The 17,748-nt window shown below is 38.0% G+C and overlaps 3 protein-coding genes and 1 pseudogene across 6 annotated transcripts; all 4 read left to right on the top strand.

Annotated features, from left to right (window-relative positions):
* On the top strand, nucleotides 1,277-2,497 carry LOC18768917 (annotated as a pseudogene).
* On the top strand, nucleotides 2,665-7,679 carry LOC18766932. The gene is made up of 4 exons (XM_007199783.2): nucleotides 2,665-3,103; nucleotides 5,947-6,341; nucleotides 6,683-6,873; nucleotides 6,986-7,679. The coding sequence occupies exons 1-4, from the start codon at nucleotides 2,682-2,684 to the stop codon at nucleotides 7,385-7,387; spliced, it is 1,410 nt and encodes a 469-aa protein (XP_007199845.2). The 5' UTR covers nucleotides 2,665-2,681; the 3' UTR covers nucleotides 7,388-7,679.
* Nucleotides 8,433-12,301, top strand: LOC18768921 (thioredoxin-like protein slr0233). Of its 3 annotated transcripts, none has more exons than XM_020569541.1 (5): nucleotides 8,433-8,812; nucleotides 10,582-10,670; nucleotides 11,090-11,267; nucleotides 11,783-11,852; nucleotides 11,945-12,301. In XM_020569541.1, exons 1-4 carry the CDS (start codon nucleotides 8,612-8,614, stop codon nucleotides 11,846-11,848), a joined length of 534 nt encoding a protein of 177 aa, XP_020425130.1. In that variant the 5' UTR covers nucleotides 8,433-8,611; the 3' UTR covers nucleotides 11,849-11,852; nucleotides 11,945-12,301. The 3 variants fall into 3 exon arrangements, with proteins under 3 accessions (XP_020425130.1, XP_020425131.1, XP_007201408.1); XM_020569542.1 differs by having other exon boundaries at nucleotides 11,783-11,848; nucleotides 11,950-12,301; XM_007201346.2 differs by having other exon boundaries at nucleotides 8,438-8,812; nucleotides 11,950-12,301.
* On the top strand, nucleotides 12,674-16,121 carry LOC18767406 (protein SET DOMAIN GROUP 41). 2 transcript variants are annotated; one of them, XM_020569540.1, is made up of 6 exons: nucleotides 12,674-13,272; nucleotides 13,369-13,542; nucleotides 13,638-13,677; nucleotides 13,785-13,885; nucleotides 14,078-14,176; nucleotides 14,940-16,121. In XM_020569540.1, exons 1-6 carry the CDS (start codon nucleotides 12,757-12,759, stop codon nucleotides 15,963-15,965), a joined length of 1,956 nt encoding a protein of 651 aa, XP_020425129.1. In that variant the 5' UTR covers nucleotides 12,674-12,756; the 3' UTR covers nucleotides 15,966-16,121. The 2 variants fall into 2 exon arrangements, with proteins under 2 accessions (XP_020425129.1, XP_020425128.1); XM_020569539.1 differs by having other exon boundaries at nucleotides 12,674-13,542.

The following is a 17,748-nucleotide window of genomic DNA, read 5'->3' on the forward strand; positions in this document are numbered from 1 at the left end:
CATTGTGCATGCTGAAGTTTGGGAATTTTAAACTGCATTTTTGACAGGTTGAAAATTTTGGGAAATGTCTATTTTTCAGGAGAGACTGTGCCGAAATTTCGGCAGAAAGTCTCGTCCCTCTTTTCCTTGATTTGAAATATAGAAATAAAGGCTTTATCGTTCATAAGCGAGCCCGGCATCAGCTTGATATCTGAAATACCTCAGGATTTGTCTCGGATTCCAAGGAATTCGGGGCGAGTCTAGTCAAAGTTCTCCAGGGTTAAAAATTTAGCCCTTCATAAATTTTTCCATCTCCAGTCATGCATGGCTATATTTTAGAGTCCTTCATATTTTATTATTTTGAGAACAACAAATTGAAAACATTTAAAAACGTGACCATATTTAAAAAATAAAATAAAAAATGGATGGGTTTCAATGGTCTGACCTCCAACAGTCATGACCAAGAATTTTTATAATATTTTTAAACAACACTTGAAAATATTTAAAAAGATGACCATGTTAATAATTTATCTTTTTAAAAAGCACATGCATGGAGCCCACAAAAAATTTGGCATAAGCCAAAACTGGAGTATATGTGGCCCGGTTGGAGGGCTAAAGGGCCAAATTTGACCAAAAAATTTTTTAGCTCATGGCTAGAGATGAGTTATGCATTATTTTAGAGCTATATTTGGAATATAGCCCATGCGGGAGATGGCTTAAACTCTGAAAATCCCTACGGTATTGGATTGGAGGATATGGCCTATCAGACACTCACACTATACTTGGTTCTATCCGTAACGATTAAATCCAATTCACCTAGCGTGCGGTTTTATCACGCTAATGTTACCACACTATACAATTTATAATATAAATGGATTGATAAAACCGCATGCTAGTGTTACAGACACACTGAAATATTTCTCAATATTATGTTTTCAAAAGAACTGAAAATAAAAAATAAAAAGTGAAAACGAAGTAGTTATCCAAACGGGCAATAGCAAATCTAAAATTTTAAAGTGCACATTTTGACGAAGCCATTCTTACAGTACGTTATCTGACCAAAATTCTTGTTTACTCTTCAATTTTGATGTCAGTGTCACTGTGCAGCAGCGTGATCTAAAGGGCAATGCATGTAAGTTAGCCAGCTGCCCACCCTTGAGGCAAAGGCCTCTTATTCGATTAAATCAATCAATTCCCATCCTTGGAAGTTGCTGTTGTTCATATATCACTATAAAGATCCTGAAATTAACTCAACAACTTGCGATACATATCGTACAAAATGGAAATCACTTGTTACATGACGAGGGTTGTGATTCTGCAACTGCAACTCTTGTGTTTCTTGGAAGCCCAACATTTTTGTGGTGCTGATCCTACTCATGGGTTCACTCGTGTGCAATTGACTGAACACGACCGCAGGTACCATATAACAAATCTCCGGCGGATCGTTACAGCAAAGTGGATGGAGTTGAGAAGTTTTGGGTCTCTACGCCAATGATATAAGCCCTTTAAAAAGCACAGTCCAACCGGACCACGCACAGAAATAAGAAATTCTGTATGTATTATTCTTTCCCCTCCTCTCTATCTCTAGGCTAATACCCTTTTCAAACTAAGTGCCAAGTTAATTTTCTTGTAGTAAATATAGTGTATCAAAGTTGTGTTTACGGCCCACGAACATCTTCGAGTTCATGATGCGAGAAACACTTGTGTGATGCCATTCTTTTCACGTGACAGTGACATTATTAAATTAATGACAGAATAGTTCAGTTAAAAGATGACATGTTTCCACAAAATAAAAACTTCTCATTAAATTTGAACATATGACATTTTTGAGTGTTTTTAAGTGTAGAATGTTATATCAAAATGTGTGTTTGAAACAATATATTGTCTTTGATATTCACAATTCCTAAAAAGTTGCATCTCTTGTTTTCCTAGGGGCATGGTTACACTTCTGGAGTTCGGCAATTTGAAGGCCATTTTTTAATGCCCCAGCGTAGTTCCGGCGTTACAATAATGCAGATCTTTGGTGCAGCCCATCAAGCTACAACCCTACAATTAAGGGTGTGCAATGGGGACTTGAAGTACTACATACACAATGTGGTGGCTGCAAATATCTATAATAAATGGTTCAGACTGAATGTGATTCACAATGTTGGTGCAAGGAAGGTGACGATTTTTATCGACGGAGAAAAAAAGTTTGTTGTAAAAGATCACAGTCGAGCTACCTTCTACTTCAAATATGGAGTTTATGCAGCCCCATCTGGTTCATCTCACTACATGGAAAGAATCAAGGTGGAGGGGGATCAAGCTTTTCAAAAAGTGATGGTGAAGGCCCTAGGGCTGGCTACTTAAGGATGATGGCATATTAGAATGAAACTAAATAAATCAATGAAAGACACTCAAAAGTGAAGGGCTCTAAATCAACCTCTTGCTTCATTAGGGTATTTTTATCATTTGCCCAAAATACTCATGTGTAAAGACTAAAGAAGAGACAAAGACAAATACCACATTTGTTCAATAATTTGTTGACAATACAATTGCAAAAATTAAGGTAAACATTTTAAGACGTGGATAGCGCGCGTGATTGAAAAAAAATTCTTTTTACCAACGGTTAATATAATAAAATTCAGGCGTGTGTAGAGAGTAGTTAATAGAAACCCAACAAATGGAGTAATTTACTTCTCACAATCATTAACAGAAACACCATGAAAACAAAACAACTAACTATAGTTTATATTGTTGGAATGTTCAAACGCCTATGTCCCAGCCTTCCCTACCTCCCAGTTTCCTCGAAACCAAACTCATCAGCATCAACTCACTCCTTCGCTTTCACCACCATGTGGTGGCCGCCGAGGTCCGGCGGCCTTGGAATCGCCGCCATCGCCTATGTGGTAGTTGACTACATCCGCCACTTGTCGCCTGCGTGGCACGGCCGTCTTCAGCCAGCTCTCTTGTCCGGATTCGCTCTCATTGCCGTCAGTCGCGTGCCCTTCTACAAGCACTGGTCCTCTGAGTTTCGCTCCGTCTTTCCCTTTATTGGTTCTATGCTCTTTATGCTCTTAGCTCTTCTCTTTGAAGCTCTCTGCGTTCGATTTGTCACCGCTGCCCTCGGCCTTGATTGGAACAGGTATTTCTGCTTTTTCTCTTGATTCTCTTTTTGGGTCTGTTTTGATCTGCATTGTTTCTTCATTGAGCTTAGAATAAAGCTACCCAGATGATGAATCTGTTAGAATTTGGGGTTTTGTGTTTTCTTCTGGGTTTTATTTGCTTAAATATTATGTGGGTCGAGTTTGATTTGTGTTGTTTCTCTTGCCATTTCGATTGATGCTCGTAAACTCTGAATTATCCAATCAATTAGGTCAATTTCATGTTAGGATTAGTGCCAGCATTTTAAGGATCTGATCATACACTTTTCGAATGTTGTTGGATCAGAGATGCCAAATTTAGAATTAATACTCAGATGATGATTAAACATATCAAATGAAATGTTCATTAATGATATTATTTATTAATAATTGTTCTAAAGGAGCTGCCTTTTTCCTTTTGTTTCTTTGGCTTACAAGGAAGGAGATTTGAACTTAGTTTCTACACATTAATACCCATCCTATTGCAATGTCCTTCCCGTGCCACTTGTTGTGTTAGAACGCATGGACAAAGCAACTGGGTCTTACGAGTTACAATAGCAATTGCGGTTAAATGTTGGTCTGGGAAAATTTGTTCCCTTCTTCAGTTGGTGAACCCATTGCTTCAAAGTTACTTTGTTGACTACAATTTACATATAGTTAGGGTTTTCAGCCCTTGGCATGTAGCACATTGCATCTGTTAGGGATAAAAAATGAGTTCTAATATTCTGCCTTATATTTCCAAAAACAAACATGTGGCCCATCCTACATCTAAAGCACACTCTATGCTCCAAGAGAAACATTAAAAATAAAAACATTTCCTATGCTTCTATAGATTCCTCGTTCCACCCTTGCATGTTAGTCTATACAGTATTTTCATATATTTAAGGCAAGAATTTTTCATTTTGAGTCTTCTAAACCTTTTTCCAGGAATGTTTTTGGCTATTATCATGAAAATGCAATGTCATAAATCTTTTAATGAATAAGTATTAGATCATGTAATAAAGATTGGTCATGTTGGATAAGCTATTGCATAAATTATTTCATGTGGTTGCATCCCTGTGTAGACCATGGTTGTGGCTGGCCTTTACAGGCTATAAAAATGTCCACAACAGCTCTTTATGACGTGACCTGTGAGAGACCCTATTGAATGTTAGGAGATACCAATTGATGTGGGGTCTTTCAAGAACCCTTTGGGCTTTGGCAATCAAGTCAATCAGGGATCTGGATCATCATTGGTTCGCTTGCTCGACTCCAATAAACAGTAGCCAGAAAGTACATGATTCGAGGATCCAAGGTGTACTAAAGCATTGATAAAATTTAAGTACAAAATAAAATTTTGATAAAAACACACAAATAATAATGATACAATTCTGTTAGAACTTAAAATATAATATACATCAAGTATTTCTTTAAACTTTTCCCAGATATGTTAGAAAAATGACCAAGAGACTAAATCGCTAGAGATACAAATTACATAATAATAAGTTGTCTTCCAGATAAAGAAACTTGGATTTACCTATACTAGAAAAACTATCAAATTGCTTAACCTATTGAAACATGTTTCGTCCCTCATAGTATTCGTAAGTTGAGGAAGAAGTGAAATTTCCAGGCCCGAGCTGCTCCATGGCCATTCAGTCAGGCTAAAGCTTGCTAGGCCAGTTGATTGTAGACCAAATGCTGACTCTGACAAAGTCAGGAATATTCAGAGAAAGAAAAAGCCAAATGTTGAAGGAGGCTAGGGTTACTAAGGCCATACCTTCCTATAATGAGAAATTAATAGATGGGATGGGCGTACCGCAGCAACATATATAGTATACAATCTCTTTTTGAAATTTTTATAACTTATGCATAGCTCGGCACCTCCTTCCTTTCGTCCTTTAAATTTTCCACAGAAGATTTGTTCCGATTGAATGTCCCTGGTAAAAGTATTTGTGGCTTCATCCCTCTGTTTCTTTTTCGGCATTGTTGTTTGGGTTCTTGCTGCACAGTTTCTATTTGGTTCTTGTTACTGTAAAATTGCTATTTGCAGGCGTGTTGCTCGTCTTTACATCCTTCTGTAAGTTATCAAGTTTGTTGCTTTCACAACACCATTGGAACACCTTCATCAGCTGCCCCTGTAAGCTTCCATCCTGTACCTGTTCAATTTGTACACTCAAGCATCAATTTCCATTTCTTTTACTCCAGTCCTTTAGTCCTTCCCTTAAATCATTTTCCAAAGCTTCTTTAAGGACTCAGACAAATGAAACTCATGGTTTCTTCCATAAATATCAAGTTCTTAAATAAGCAATTTTGCTTCTCTCACACATTCGCTAGTCATCTGGAAGGTCTAAATATGGTTCTGTCCGTAAAGTGGCTTAATGATGAAATTATGGAGGTGCTTTCTTATGGTTATGCATGTTCGCTCCATGCCTGTTAGCGCTTATTTGGCTGTAAAACTGTGTGCTTCAATATAAATGCAAATTCCAGTGTGAAAGTTAGACGACCACTGGACCACAAAAGCTTTAACTGTTAGGGAATGGGTCACAGTGTAATGTAATATAAACCAAACAAAAAGGATTTGAAAAACACAGAAAAAGATCATGCTGAGATTTTTTTAGTCAATTTTGCAAAGATAAGCAACATTTTTCATTTGCTCTCTTTTAAATAAAGGCCCTGTGCATTGTGTGATAATTTGAGATTGATATGTGGGGTTTATCAGATGATTTATGAGTTCTGCTTTCTTATATTTCATAGCATCTTTTCGTAGACGATACTGTTTCATTGCTCATGAAATTAGCCATAATTTTAAACTAAGTATTTAACAAGAGGGAAGACTAATTGGCTTTTTTAATGTTTGGCACTTCAGTCATACATCTCCTCTTCCCGACACTGGCCAGTGGTTTCTTTTGGCGCTGAATGAGAAGCTTCCTCATCCATTAGTTGAAATATTGAGAGCCCGTATTATTGGACTGCACCATTTCCTCATGTTGTTTGTGATGTTGGCTTTTTCCGTACTGTTTGACTCTGTGAAAGCTCCTGGCCTTGGACTAGGTGCACGCTATATGTTCACCATGGCTATTGGCCGCCTTCTTCGTGCCATAACTTTTGTATCAACAGTTCTGCCATCAGCCCGGCCTTGGTGTGCTACTGCTCGTTTCAATGTCCCTTTATATCCTCATCGCTGGGCTCAGAAATATTATGCTCCTTACGCTTCGGATGCTAATGCTATTCGTGAGTTGCTACGACAGGATATAGCTTTCGGTAAGTACTCATTAGGTTCCTTTTCTTCTTGATCCCCCCTAGATTTCATTTTCTTGATTGCAACTGTACGACCAAAAGACCATTTACTATCTGACCCTCTGACCCAAGTTTGGTATGAGCTGGGCATGAGTTATAAATTCCGAAGTCTTTTCCCAATTCTCACACATGGATAGGGTCCTTCATGGCCCCATGTGAGAGTTAGGGAAAAAAAGAGTTGTGTTGTACAGCATTTTCCTATACAGTATTCCTCTAATGCCGCACCCTTTTCTACTGCAAATACATTCTCCTTTTAGGATCAGGTGGCAGTATATGTTACAACATGTTTCATTTGTTTCCTGCAGCTGATACTGGAAAATTACTTGGGGACTTCCGGCCAGATTGGGGTCCAATGAGCTTCCTAATAGATTTCTTGCGACCCAGTGAATCGGATGGACCATGGTATAATTTACTGAAGAATGCTGGAGGCGGCTGCAATGACCTCGTGTACAGTGGGCATATGCTAGTTGCTGTGTTGACAGCTATGGCTTGGACGGTACTACCTATTATGTGTTTTGAAATTTGTGGCCATTGCCACTTGATGTCTAAGATGCAACCTACTTGTGCTGTTGATTGTTGATTTCTATAAATCTGATCAATTGTTGCAGGAAGCTTATGGTGGTTTTAGCTCAGTTCTCATATGGTCACTTGTCGGGCATGCTGCACAGAGAGAAATACGGGAACGTCACCATTATAGTGTAGATTGTGTTGTGGCCATTTATGTAGGAATCCTGCTATGGAAGATGACAGGTTTTTTGTGGCCATCCAAGGATGCATCCAGAGATAGGAGGATCACAATGCTTGAGAAGATTCAAAGTCGACTTACCCAAGCTGCTAAGGACTACGACATAGATGAAGTGAGAGAGCTTCTCAGAGGGGTTGAGTTGGGAAGTCAAGAGAGCCTGAGTAATAAAGGGCCAAGCACGGGTATGTGGATATTTGCTTGTGCTATCATAATCACTGCAATTGTCATTGTTGTTCTCGCCTTGACATTGACAAGCGATGGATAATTTTCTGCTCATGATTTCCTTCCACGATTTTAGGGGGTTAGAGCTTGTAGTTCCTTGTATTGTAAAATTTTGTGAAGAATTGTTCGTGTTGTAGCAGATTGAGGTTTTCTCATGATATGTTGAGAGAATCTTTTTTCAAAGGCATAAAGCTAGTGAGTGGATCTAAAAGTAATTAATTCGGACTCTCTGCTTAGAACTACTTAGGCTTTTATTTCATTCTCTTGTTAATATGAATAGCTATGAAATGGAGGGGTGGGCACGGTCTAGTTTGATTTCGTTCACTCCTCAAACTGAAACCGAAAATTACACATAGTTCTGCTCCATTCTTCGGTTTACCGGTTTAAGTCACCTAACGTAATGTTTGTTTCGTAGATTTGACACTTGAGGGAATGTGTATTAGATTCTTCTCCCGTTGGTGCTGCAAACATGGGAAAGGAAGAAATGAGCTTTTCATTCTCGTGTTTCTAAAATGCCCAAAATGGGAGTTTTGCCCCTTTTTTCTTTTCTTTTTTTTCTTTTTTTTTTTGGGGGGTGAAAGGTAATGACAATTATACTTTTATATTTGTGCTTTTTTTAAAAAAAAAAAAAAAAATTCCTTTCGGTCTTCTAATAAATTTATTTTCATTTCCAGCATTAAATTCCATGAATTTTTAGAATGGGATCTCGTATTCATTATAAGCATAATAACATAATTTAAATGAGGAATAATGTAATATTAAATTATTTAGAGTAACAATTACTATACAAATTTTAGTTTGCCATGTGTAGCAAAATGTTTTTTTATATTTAAAGTTAAATTAAAACTAAAACTAAAATTAACGAAACGGTGAAGGAGAGTGGAGCGTCACGCCTGTAATAGCGCGTGAGATCCAATAACTTGGGAATTGGGCAACAGCTAAATGACCGAATCTTCAATTAGGTCACTACGAAAGAAATGAACGAATCGGCGAAGTCTATTAAACAAGTCAACCAGCTCTTAAATTCCCGAAAACAACCCAAAGTCAACGAGCTTTAATTATTCCAACAATCGAACGGTTCGTAATCAAGAACCTTCATAGCTTCATCGACCTGCAAACACAGGATATCATTTACTCCTCTTGGCGAGCCGGGAGCGCTAGTGTTCTTCGCTGGAAGTATTTTCCTTCATTGTCTTTTCCGATTATCCAAACCGCAGCTGACGAGGGAAAATTCGTGGGGAAAAATCTCTGTGACCGGGGCATCCAAATGGCGGTTTCTGTTACGGCATCCACAATTTCTTCTTTCCGCTCTGATCGTACGACTCGAATAGCTGCGACTTCTTCATCCTCTGCTTCTTGTTCAAAGCTATCTTCATCGTCTTCTCTGCAAGTTCCTGTACAGCTTCGATGTGTTCGCATCGGAAGAAGTGGAGTCTCGGCTCCCTCCCGGCCTCGGATTCTTCCTGTGGTAAACTTTTTTCAAATTTCCTAGTCTCATGCTTTGTTTGTTTCCCGAGAAACTCGAGGAATTATACCTGAAAATTGTGAAGCTTGCAAGTTCAGCTCTTTTAACCTGAGTTGTGGTTCTTCTTTTTCTGAAAGAATTTTATTTCTCTGTTTTATGGTAAAACTTTATTGTTTATGGTTAGAATTGTGTTTGACTTCACTAATTAATTTGATTGTAAACACACAAATAAAATTACAGGGCATATAACTGGAAGCTGGAAACATATTGTTAAAATGTTTATAACCACAACACCAATAACTGCTATTACTTTGCCCCTGCTTTTTCTTGAAGTTCTGAGAAAACCAAAGACAGCATGGGGTTTTTGGGATTTCCAAATAGGAGTCCTTTTTGGGAGAAGAAAGCTGATTATGTGGTGAGAGCTAATATTCATAAAAAGGTTTAGTCATAGCTAACTCACAGGTAGATAGTTGGATTATTGAAATTGTGATCATTTGATGTCTATATTCTTTTTTAACGACGCGACGTAAGCAGTAGGCAGAAGGAATGAATTCTGACTATTAGAAAGGTATCCTTTTCTGTGGCTTCATTTAAAATTACTATTTGCTTTCAAATTGCAGAATTTTGAATATCTCAACATACAACTAATTGTTTGTTTCCTTCTTTTTTTCAAAGCATATACCATTCATTGCAAAAAGTGCAAATGTTGATTAAAGATGTTCACCATACATTGAACAAAAAACTGTTGCATAGCAGTCTCCATTTGATCACTTTGTAACAAGTTTCTTCGTTTTTCCCATGATAGATTATATAAATATAGTAGCCATCTCATTTCTCTGGACTATAAGCCTCACTACATGTACTTTCCGGTATACACACCATGGTATGCTGACATAATATGGCTTTATCCTCCTGTCTCGCTGGCTTTTTGGTTAGGCTACTCAAGACACAGATTTACTATGGTACCAGAGGCCAAACAGAAATTTTTACAGAGCTTAAGAAGGGCATGTACTCTTTGTGGATTATTTTTTAAAATGTTAGTGGGATTAATTTGGAAGCACTCAGCTATCTCTAACCTTATTATCAGTGAACTAAATTGGCACCAAACCTTTGAAAAATGATAAGAAATCACAATATTGCCCCCCTATTTAAGGTATTGATGTCCATTGTCAGGTCAATCGTCAATGTGAATTATGTTGTCGTGACAATTTGATCTACCTTTTTGCCACAGAAAGTACCTTTTCATGTAGACTGTTTGGGAATAAAATTGGGAGGGGGTGCCTAGAGAAAAAATAATTAAAAGAATGGGTTGGAAGGTATGTTATTGATCGAAGAATGGGTTGGAAGGTATAGATTAGATTCTAAAACTTGAATTTTGGAAATATCTTGTAAAGATTTTTTCTTTATATATAAGAAGAAATCTCTTGTAAATATTTGTGCTAGTGATGTGATGAAAGCCATATATCCAACGTCATGCATTCAGTCACATGCTCTTTAATCAACTAATTTAGCAGCCAATTATTCATACCCCTCTAGTATTGTTCCTCTTATTGCTATTAGCATTCCCTCAAACTACAAGGGAAGATTTCATTGGGGATGATGACTTTTCAGTTATGTAGTTATTCTTCTGGAAGTTGTTGTGACTATTTCAATGACTTCGTTTACTGTTTCGTTGCTGTCTTTTGAATACGTAGCGTATCTGAATTAGGAAGTTTGACTGAATTGGTGATACATTAATTACATGTTTATTTTGTAAAAATTGATATTACTAGGTTGCAGCAAAGAAGCAAACATTTTCCTCCTTTGAGGATTTGCTGGCTACTTCTGACAAACCTATTTTGGTTGACTTCTATGCAACCTGGTAAGCTTTCTTGTTTATTTCACTTTGTATTTCATTCATACGGAAATTCTCTAATTATGAATATTAGAATGCACAAAAAGGTGCTTATTCTCTCATGCGTGTAAGAGAAAAGCCCTTCATTTAAATTAACGACAAGGGATCGTGAGTAGAAATGGTCCTATATTGTTACGAGGCTGTATAGCCATTTTAATTGATCTATGCAGAATGAGTTACTTTCAAACTAGTATAACCTTTTGTAACTTTCTAATTATTGTTATATTGTCAGTAAAAACTTGACTTCCTGAACAAGATGATAATTGTTCACCTATTAGGTCCCCCTCTCTCTTCTCTCTCTCTCTCTCTCTCTCTCTCTCTCTCTCTCTCTCTCTGCCTTGAAAGGAAGGTAACACGTCTTGAGTAACAAAATCTGCGGTTGACAGGTGTGGTCCTTGTCAATTTATGGCTCCTATCCTCAATGAAGTGAGTATTACTCTGAATGACAAGATCCAGGTGGTGAAAATTGACACTGAGAAGTATCCTAGCATTGCTGATAAATACAACATACAGGCATTGCCTACTTTTATCATATTTAAGGATGGAGAACCATATGACCGCTTTGTAAGTTGAATTTGCTTTCTTCTTTCCTGAAAAATACTACTTCACTTGTATAGATGATTAGTTTGCCTCTGGTAGATGATCACATACCTGGAAATGTGTAATCTATCTCATAATTTCTCATAGTGATTGCATCCTGTACATAGGGCTAGAATATGGAGCGGTATTGTTTTCTTTTTCTTTTTTTGAGTACATGGAGTGATATTGTTATTGTTGTTGCTGTTATGAATTGATGTTAATTTCCCTTTTTAGATTTTGTAATATAACTATGCATGTGCTTTGGTTTGTCCAATATCATCAGGTGTGTCCCTTTGCATTCTTTTTTCATTGTTTTGTCTGATTTACATGCTAAATTATGAAGAATGTATGCTTAATAAATTATGTATGTTCTCTGTGCCATGTATTTAAGCCATTATTAGAATAATCATTACCATCATCAGTTTGATATTGGTTTTCTTCTTCTAATTTGACGACTTCTTCTTTTTTCGGATTCGGAAAATTGATTTCATTCCTTGCAGGAGGGTGCTTTGACTGCCGATCAGCTTGTCGAACGAATTGAAACTACTTTGAAAGTTAAGCAATAGGCAGGTGAGCTTTATACATTCATGAGAGAGCTCTTATATGAATCTGTTGTTTCTCTGCCCCCCCTCTCCGTTTCCTGACCAATCTTCTTTTGTCAGTCCAGCTTCTCAGGTTGAACCGGGAAATTGGTCTATTCAGAACATTGGAAGAAATATGGATTTGATAGAGGAGGGCATGGGAAGATCAGTCATTATTGGATGTTCCTCTGCTTTTTACTCTTTGTATGTAACTGTTTTGTACTTCGAAAAAAAAAAAGAAAGAATTTGTTCATCTCATTGGTGGATTTTGTGCGGGTAAAGCCTAGGATTTTATGACGACTTCTGTTATACACAACAACAACCAAAAACAGTTTCATTATATTCAAAATCTTGAATTGGAAAGTTGATGGAAATTTGGCGTGATTGATCATATGGGCCTTCATTTGTAATGAAATTTACCTCAGAGTTGAGCTTGAATTGGAGTTTCAGATAAAGACCTTATGTTGGATGTTTTTGCATAAAAATCAGGTTCAATTGGCAATTGGTGAAGAGATACGAGTCCTTTTGAGAATTAATTGCTTACTGCGTATAATCAATTCAAAACTAACAGCCTCAAGATTTTACGATTGTAGCTCAAATGATTAAAAGTAGTTATTCGTGTATTTAAATTCCTGTTCGAATCCCCCTCCCTTAAGATTGTTTTTAATTAAAAATATCTATAAAATGAAGTAGCCTCTAGATTTCTGTATAAACCTCCCCCAAATATTGATGAATTTTTTATTTTCTAAATTCTAACAATCAAATATGTTATGTTGTTACAATTTTTTTTTTATTTTCAAATTATGTTGTTGCACTTTTTCTTTCAAATTATGCTACATTGTTATGTCCAGGTTGTAAATACTATTTATTAATAATCCCTGAGCAAAGCTGCAATGGAGATGGAGATGGAGATGGAGATGAGAGCTGAGGAAGACATAGAGATAGGAGAAGACATAACCCCACCACTCACTCCCCTCGGCTTCGCTCTCCACGACTCCCTTCTCTCCTCTCACTGCTCTTCCTGCTTCTCTCTCCTGCCTCCCCACCCTTTCCCTCCTCTCCACTTTACCCCCCCCTTTCCTCATAATCCCCACCATGTCCTCTCCTCCTCCTCCTACTGCTCCCCTCTCTGCTCCACTTCCGATTCTCCCCTCCACGTGTCCAGCGCCGAGCTCCACCTCCTCCACCTCCTCCAATCCCACCCCTCCACGTACCCCCACGGCGACTCTTCCGACCTCCGTGCCGCCCTCCGCCTCCTCCACTCCCTTCCCGCCACGGGTCCTTCCGCGCGCATCGCCGGCCTCTTAACCAATCACCACAAGTTCCTCCACCACGACGACCACCACAGAATTCGCGACGGCGCCAGGGCTATGTTCCTTGCCAGAAAGATGCGCGACGAAGCTCCAAACGTCTGTTCCGATAATTCTTCTTCAGTTTCTCCAGACGACGCCGTCTTGGAGGAGGCTGCGCTGTGCCTGGTGCTAACCAACGCCGTGGAGGTGCAGGATAAGACCGGGCGCACCCTTGGAATTTCCGTCTACGGTCCCAGCTTCTGCTGGATCAACCACAGCTGCTCTCCCAATGCTTGCTACCGGTTTTTGGTGTCGCCGCCGCCGCCACCACCTTGCTCAGCTGAAAGGACGCCTCTCCGCATTGCCCCCTTGGGCCAAGGAACACAAGTAATCCTTGAAATTTTTACTATTTCCATTTTTTCTTTTTAATTTAGTATTTTCAGCTATAAAATTCAGAGCTGTGGGATTGATATTTGTTGCAGATTGAGAGTGGTGTTTGTAGCAATAATGTATTTATAAAAGGTGTTGTGGTCCTTATTGCTTTCTTTTCACTTCTAATTTCTTTTGTTTGTTCGAATTAGAGTTTGAGATTTCCCTGTTTTGTTGAACTTTAGCCAATATGAATGCAGAATGCGTTAGTTATGGTCCAAGAGTGATAGTTAGGAGCATCAAGAGAATCAAGAAAGGAGAGGAAGTTACAGTTACCTACACTGACTTGTTGCAGCCAAAGGTATCTTTAATTTCTCCACAAACTGGCTTATAGCAAGACAACCCAGCTTCTTTCTGCTGTACGGGGCTTACCCAAATCCTTGGCGATTTGATTTATCATTTACTTATTTCCCTAAAAAAAATTATTGCATTTATGTTCTATGTTAAGAAGTTCTTTCTTTGTGATCGTATATTTTGTCATGATTACCCCCAGGCAATGAGGCAGTCAGAGTTATGGTCAAGGTATCGGTTTATCTGCTCTTGTACAAGATGTAGTGCGTCACCCCTAACTTATGTGGATCAGGTTTTGGAGGTGGGAATTCATGAAAACTTATTGTTTACTTTCAGAAATCGCTGGGTTCAAGCTGATATCCAAAAAAATTATGATTGCAACATGGTGACAAACTTCTCTATTATTGTTGTTGTGTGCATCCATTTATTACCTATTTGTATCATTCCCTCTGACCTCATGGATCCATATAGTCCTGATAATTTCAGCCATGCCTACTTTTCTTCTAAATAACCACAGTGAGGTAAAGTAACTTGGAGGGTTTCTCATTTTATCCCTTCCTACTGTTTGAACCTTCAACCCCGCCTTCTTGCGACTGCATGCCTAAAATCTAGTAGTTCTTTGGTTCAATACTTTTTATGAACATGGCAGTAATTTAAGAATTCAAGCCAAATGTCTGACTTATGCCTACCCTCATGCCTGAGTTCCAGATTTGTGGCGCTGAAGAATGAAGATGGGTGTTGATCCAAATGTTATTTTGATACTATCGCTGGTTCTACAATTATATTCAAATTCTTAATTAAATACTAATTCTTAAGTATGTTTGGAGTTATTCCCTAATATCCTTATAATAATGGTTTTACAGAAATTTCCAGATCCCACTAGTATTGGTATGTATAACTTTTGTGTTTTTTTCTCCCCTTATTTATATAGTTGAACAAAAGTACCTTTTCAACTTGAACATGAAGTACCATCCTAACCATTTTTCTTCTATTCTACCTGGAGATAACTGAATGCTCTGGTGGAGTATCTTGGACAACTATTAACCTTTGGCTCAATACTCCAGGAAATATCTGCAGCCAATTTCAACTCTTCCAGTTTGAGTTCAGATATAAACTTCAATAGAGATAAGGCAACCCAAAGGTTGACCAATTACATTGATGATGCTATAGATGACTACCTGTCAATTGGTGATCCTGAATCTTCTTCTGTGAGGCTTGAGCATGTGCTTACCCAAGGTCTCTCAGATAAGCAGTCAGAGTGCAAGGAAGAAACATCTCAGCTGACTTACTGGTTGCACCCCTTGCACCACCTCTCTCTAAATGCCTACACAACATTGGCTTCAGCGTATAAAATCCGTGCTACTGACTTATCAGCTTTATATTCCAAAATGGATGATCATCTACTGAATGCTTTAGACTTGAGCAGGACCAGCACAGCATACTCCTTGTTACTTGCAGGTGCAACTCACCATCTGTTTCGCTCTGAATCTTCTCTAATCGTATCTGTTGCGAATTTCTGGTCGAGTGCAGGAGAGTCCTTGCTAACTCTTGCTAGAAGCTCAGTCTGGAGTCAGTTTGTCCAACGGGATCTACCTGTGTCAAACCCAAGTTCTACTGGAAAGTATAGATGTCCAAACTGCTCATTGGCAGATAAATTTGAAACCGACTCATTTCATGGTCAAGTTCGATATGCAGATTTTGACTATGTATCAAATGAGTTCGTTGATTGTGTCACTAATTTTACACAGAATGTTTGGAACTTTTTGGGTCTCGGTTGCCAGTATCTGAGATTGGTTAAGAATCCTATAGATTTCAGCTGGCTTGGTACGGTAAGATATTCCAGTGTAGGGGAAGATATTGTTCGATCTAGTGGCACTGAAGTGGCTTCTAAGTGTGGGGCTGGGAGAAGAATATCTGGAAGTGAAGCAGAGGGATACAACAACCAGGTAAGGATATGTCTTTTTAAGCTTGGTGTCCATTGCTTACTTTATGGAGGATATCTAGCGAGCATATGTTATGGTAATTCCCATTTGACTCGTAATGTTGGTAAAATTTTAGATTTGGAAGAAAGCATTGAATCCTTGTCATGAACCAGATTGAGTTTTAGAACTTGCAAGTTAAATTTATACTTGATTTATTGTTAATTGTTGTATTTAGTTGAAAGTTATATGCCCATTAAAGTTTTCTGTATCAATTATCAATGTCAGTTTGCATGAAAATTAAAATTTATATTTTGACCACGTTTATATGTACATTGTACTTGTGGTTTTCACCTCCAATTTTATTCTTCTTGCATTCCTCCCCAAGGAATCAGCTGCAAATCTCAAAGTTATATATCTGTTAAGAGCTCATGGGTAAAATTTGCCCACAAAACCGGCTTGTAAAGGAAGGGTGCCCAAGAGCTCTTAAGTCATTCTAGGATATGCTATTTTGTTGATGTGGGATCTTCCATCCTAACAGTATCTAGGGATGAGATTTGATTTCATTTGATAGAGGAGATCAAACCTCGCCAATCTACTTCTGGAAAAATCACGTAAAGAAAATTATATGAAAGTCAAAGGTTAGCGTGTGGTATCTATCACAAAAACGCTTTCACAGTGGTCATGTTAAATAAGGATTGAGCTTCGATTCTTTGGAAAGCTTGCAAGAGAACAGGCAATAAGTTAGGTGTTTGAATATTACGTGTACCTTTGAATTATGTTGGGTGGATATATTAGGCTTGTAACCTAAAACCAATTAGTACGAGTGAATAAGGCCAAGTCATGCTTCCTTGGTCTCTTTTTCTTTTGTCTAATATTTTTTTTAATATAAGCGATGTTTAACTTTAAACTAATTTAAACTACAGGGAGAGGAATTCAAACTCGGGTGTAAAATAAGAGCGCATCCGCCCTAGCCAACTTGGCTAAGTGCTTGCTTTCTTTTAATTTTGGGGTTGCATTATATTATATATGTCTCTCTCAAATAAACAAGTATAATATAACCAATATTTGTGTAAGCATGTATTACACTTTTGCCTGAATATTAATCAGACCGAAAAAAGAATAAACTCATTAGTATCAGCCGCTGCCCTGGGACCAAATGAGCAGCTCTGGGACGTGGTGGCATCACCGTCACCGGAGGTGGTGGTGCCATCTCCAAAATGTTGGTTGTGCTGGTGATGGTGGCAGTCGTCATGTTTAGCTAGGGGAGGATGGTAGTACAACCGGCTGGTTTGGGGGCAATGAGAATAAGACCTGGAAACTATTCTCGCGCCTTGATCCAAAATCTCCACAAACTTCATCCCCATTTTGCTCTCTTATTAATCTCTGTAATCTTTGTATGTATCTGAGTCTCTCTCCCACTCTTGAGAAAAGAAAGGCCGAGAAAGTGAAAGAAAATGAAGGAAAAAGAGACGAGATTTGAAATTAGTTGGGAGAGAGACTCAGAGAGAGATTTGTGGTGTTCTCTGACGGTAGAGGCGGATGTAGGCTTGTTTATATAGCTGCCTTCCTTCATATTTTGCCTAATATTTTTTTTTTAGGTGCTTCGTTGGTCCTTCACATTTTTCCTGTAAATTCCTTTTCTGGCAATGTATTTGCAAATCGATCCCTTCATTTCTAGTATATTTGACTTTAGTTATCCATTTATACCACATTTCTCACACTTTTATTTAATTGCTTATTTCCCTAGATTTGTGCAAGTACGTAAAGCACTTGTACTTGTATAATTTGTGTAGTTTGAGTGTGATTGCACGTATTTTAGGATTTATTTCTCTATATGTCGGTAACAAAATCTTGACATATGAATAATTTGTTATAATGGAATGACCAAGATTTTCCTTGTTCTTCATAATTGAGTTCTTATAAAATGTAAAACAAGATTATGAAATATTGT

The sequence above is a fragment of the Prunus persica genome, chromosome G8 (genome assembly GCF_000346465.2).
Source record: "Prunus persica cultivar Lovell chromosome G8, Prunus_persica_NCBIv2, whole genome shotgun sequence".
NCBI classification, from domain to species: domain Eukaryota; kingdom Viridiplantae; phylum Streptophyta; class Magnoliopsida; order Rosales; family Rosaceae; genus Prunus; species Prunus persica.

Coding starts and splice junctions, on each gene's coding strand:
- LOC18768921 (XM_020569541.1), top strand. CDS start 8,612: ATGGCGGTTTCTGTTACGGCATCCACAATTTCTTCTTTCCGCTCTGAT. Junction 8,813..10,581: donor GGCCTCGGATTCTTCCTGTG/GTAAACTTTTTT, acceptor TGATATTACTAG/GTTGCAGCAAAGAAGCAAAC. Junction 11,268..11,782: donor GAGAACCATATGACCGCTTT/GTAAGTTGAATT, acceptor CATTCCTTGCAG/GAGGGTGCTTTGACTGCCGA.
- LOC18766932 (XM_007199783.2), top strand. CDS start 2,682: ATGAAAACAAAACAACTAACTATAGTTTATATTGTTGGAATGTTCAAA. Junction 3,104..5,946: donor CTCGGCCTTGATTGGAACAG/GTATTTCTGCTT, acceptor TTGGCACTTCAG/TCATACATCTCCTCTTCCCG. Junction 6,874..6,985: donor TGACAGCTATGGCTTGGACG/GTACTACCTATT, acceptor CAATTGTTGCAG/GAAGCTTATGGTGGTTTTAG.
- LOC18767406 (XM_020569539.1), top strand. CDS start 12,757: ATGGAGATGGAGATGGAGATGGAGATGAGAGCTGAGGAAGACATAGAG. Junction 13,678..13,784: donor CAATAATGTATTTATAAAAG/GTGTTGTGGTCC, acceptor ATATGAATGCAG/AATGCGTTAGTTATGGTCCA. Junction 13,886..14,077: donor CTGACTTGTTGCAGCCAAAG/GTATCTTTAATT, acceptor GATTACCCCCAG/GCAATGAGGCAGTCAGAGTT.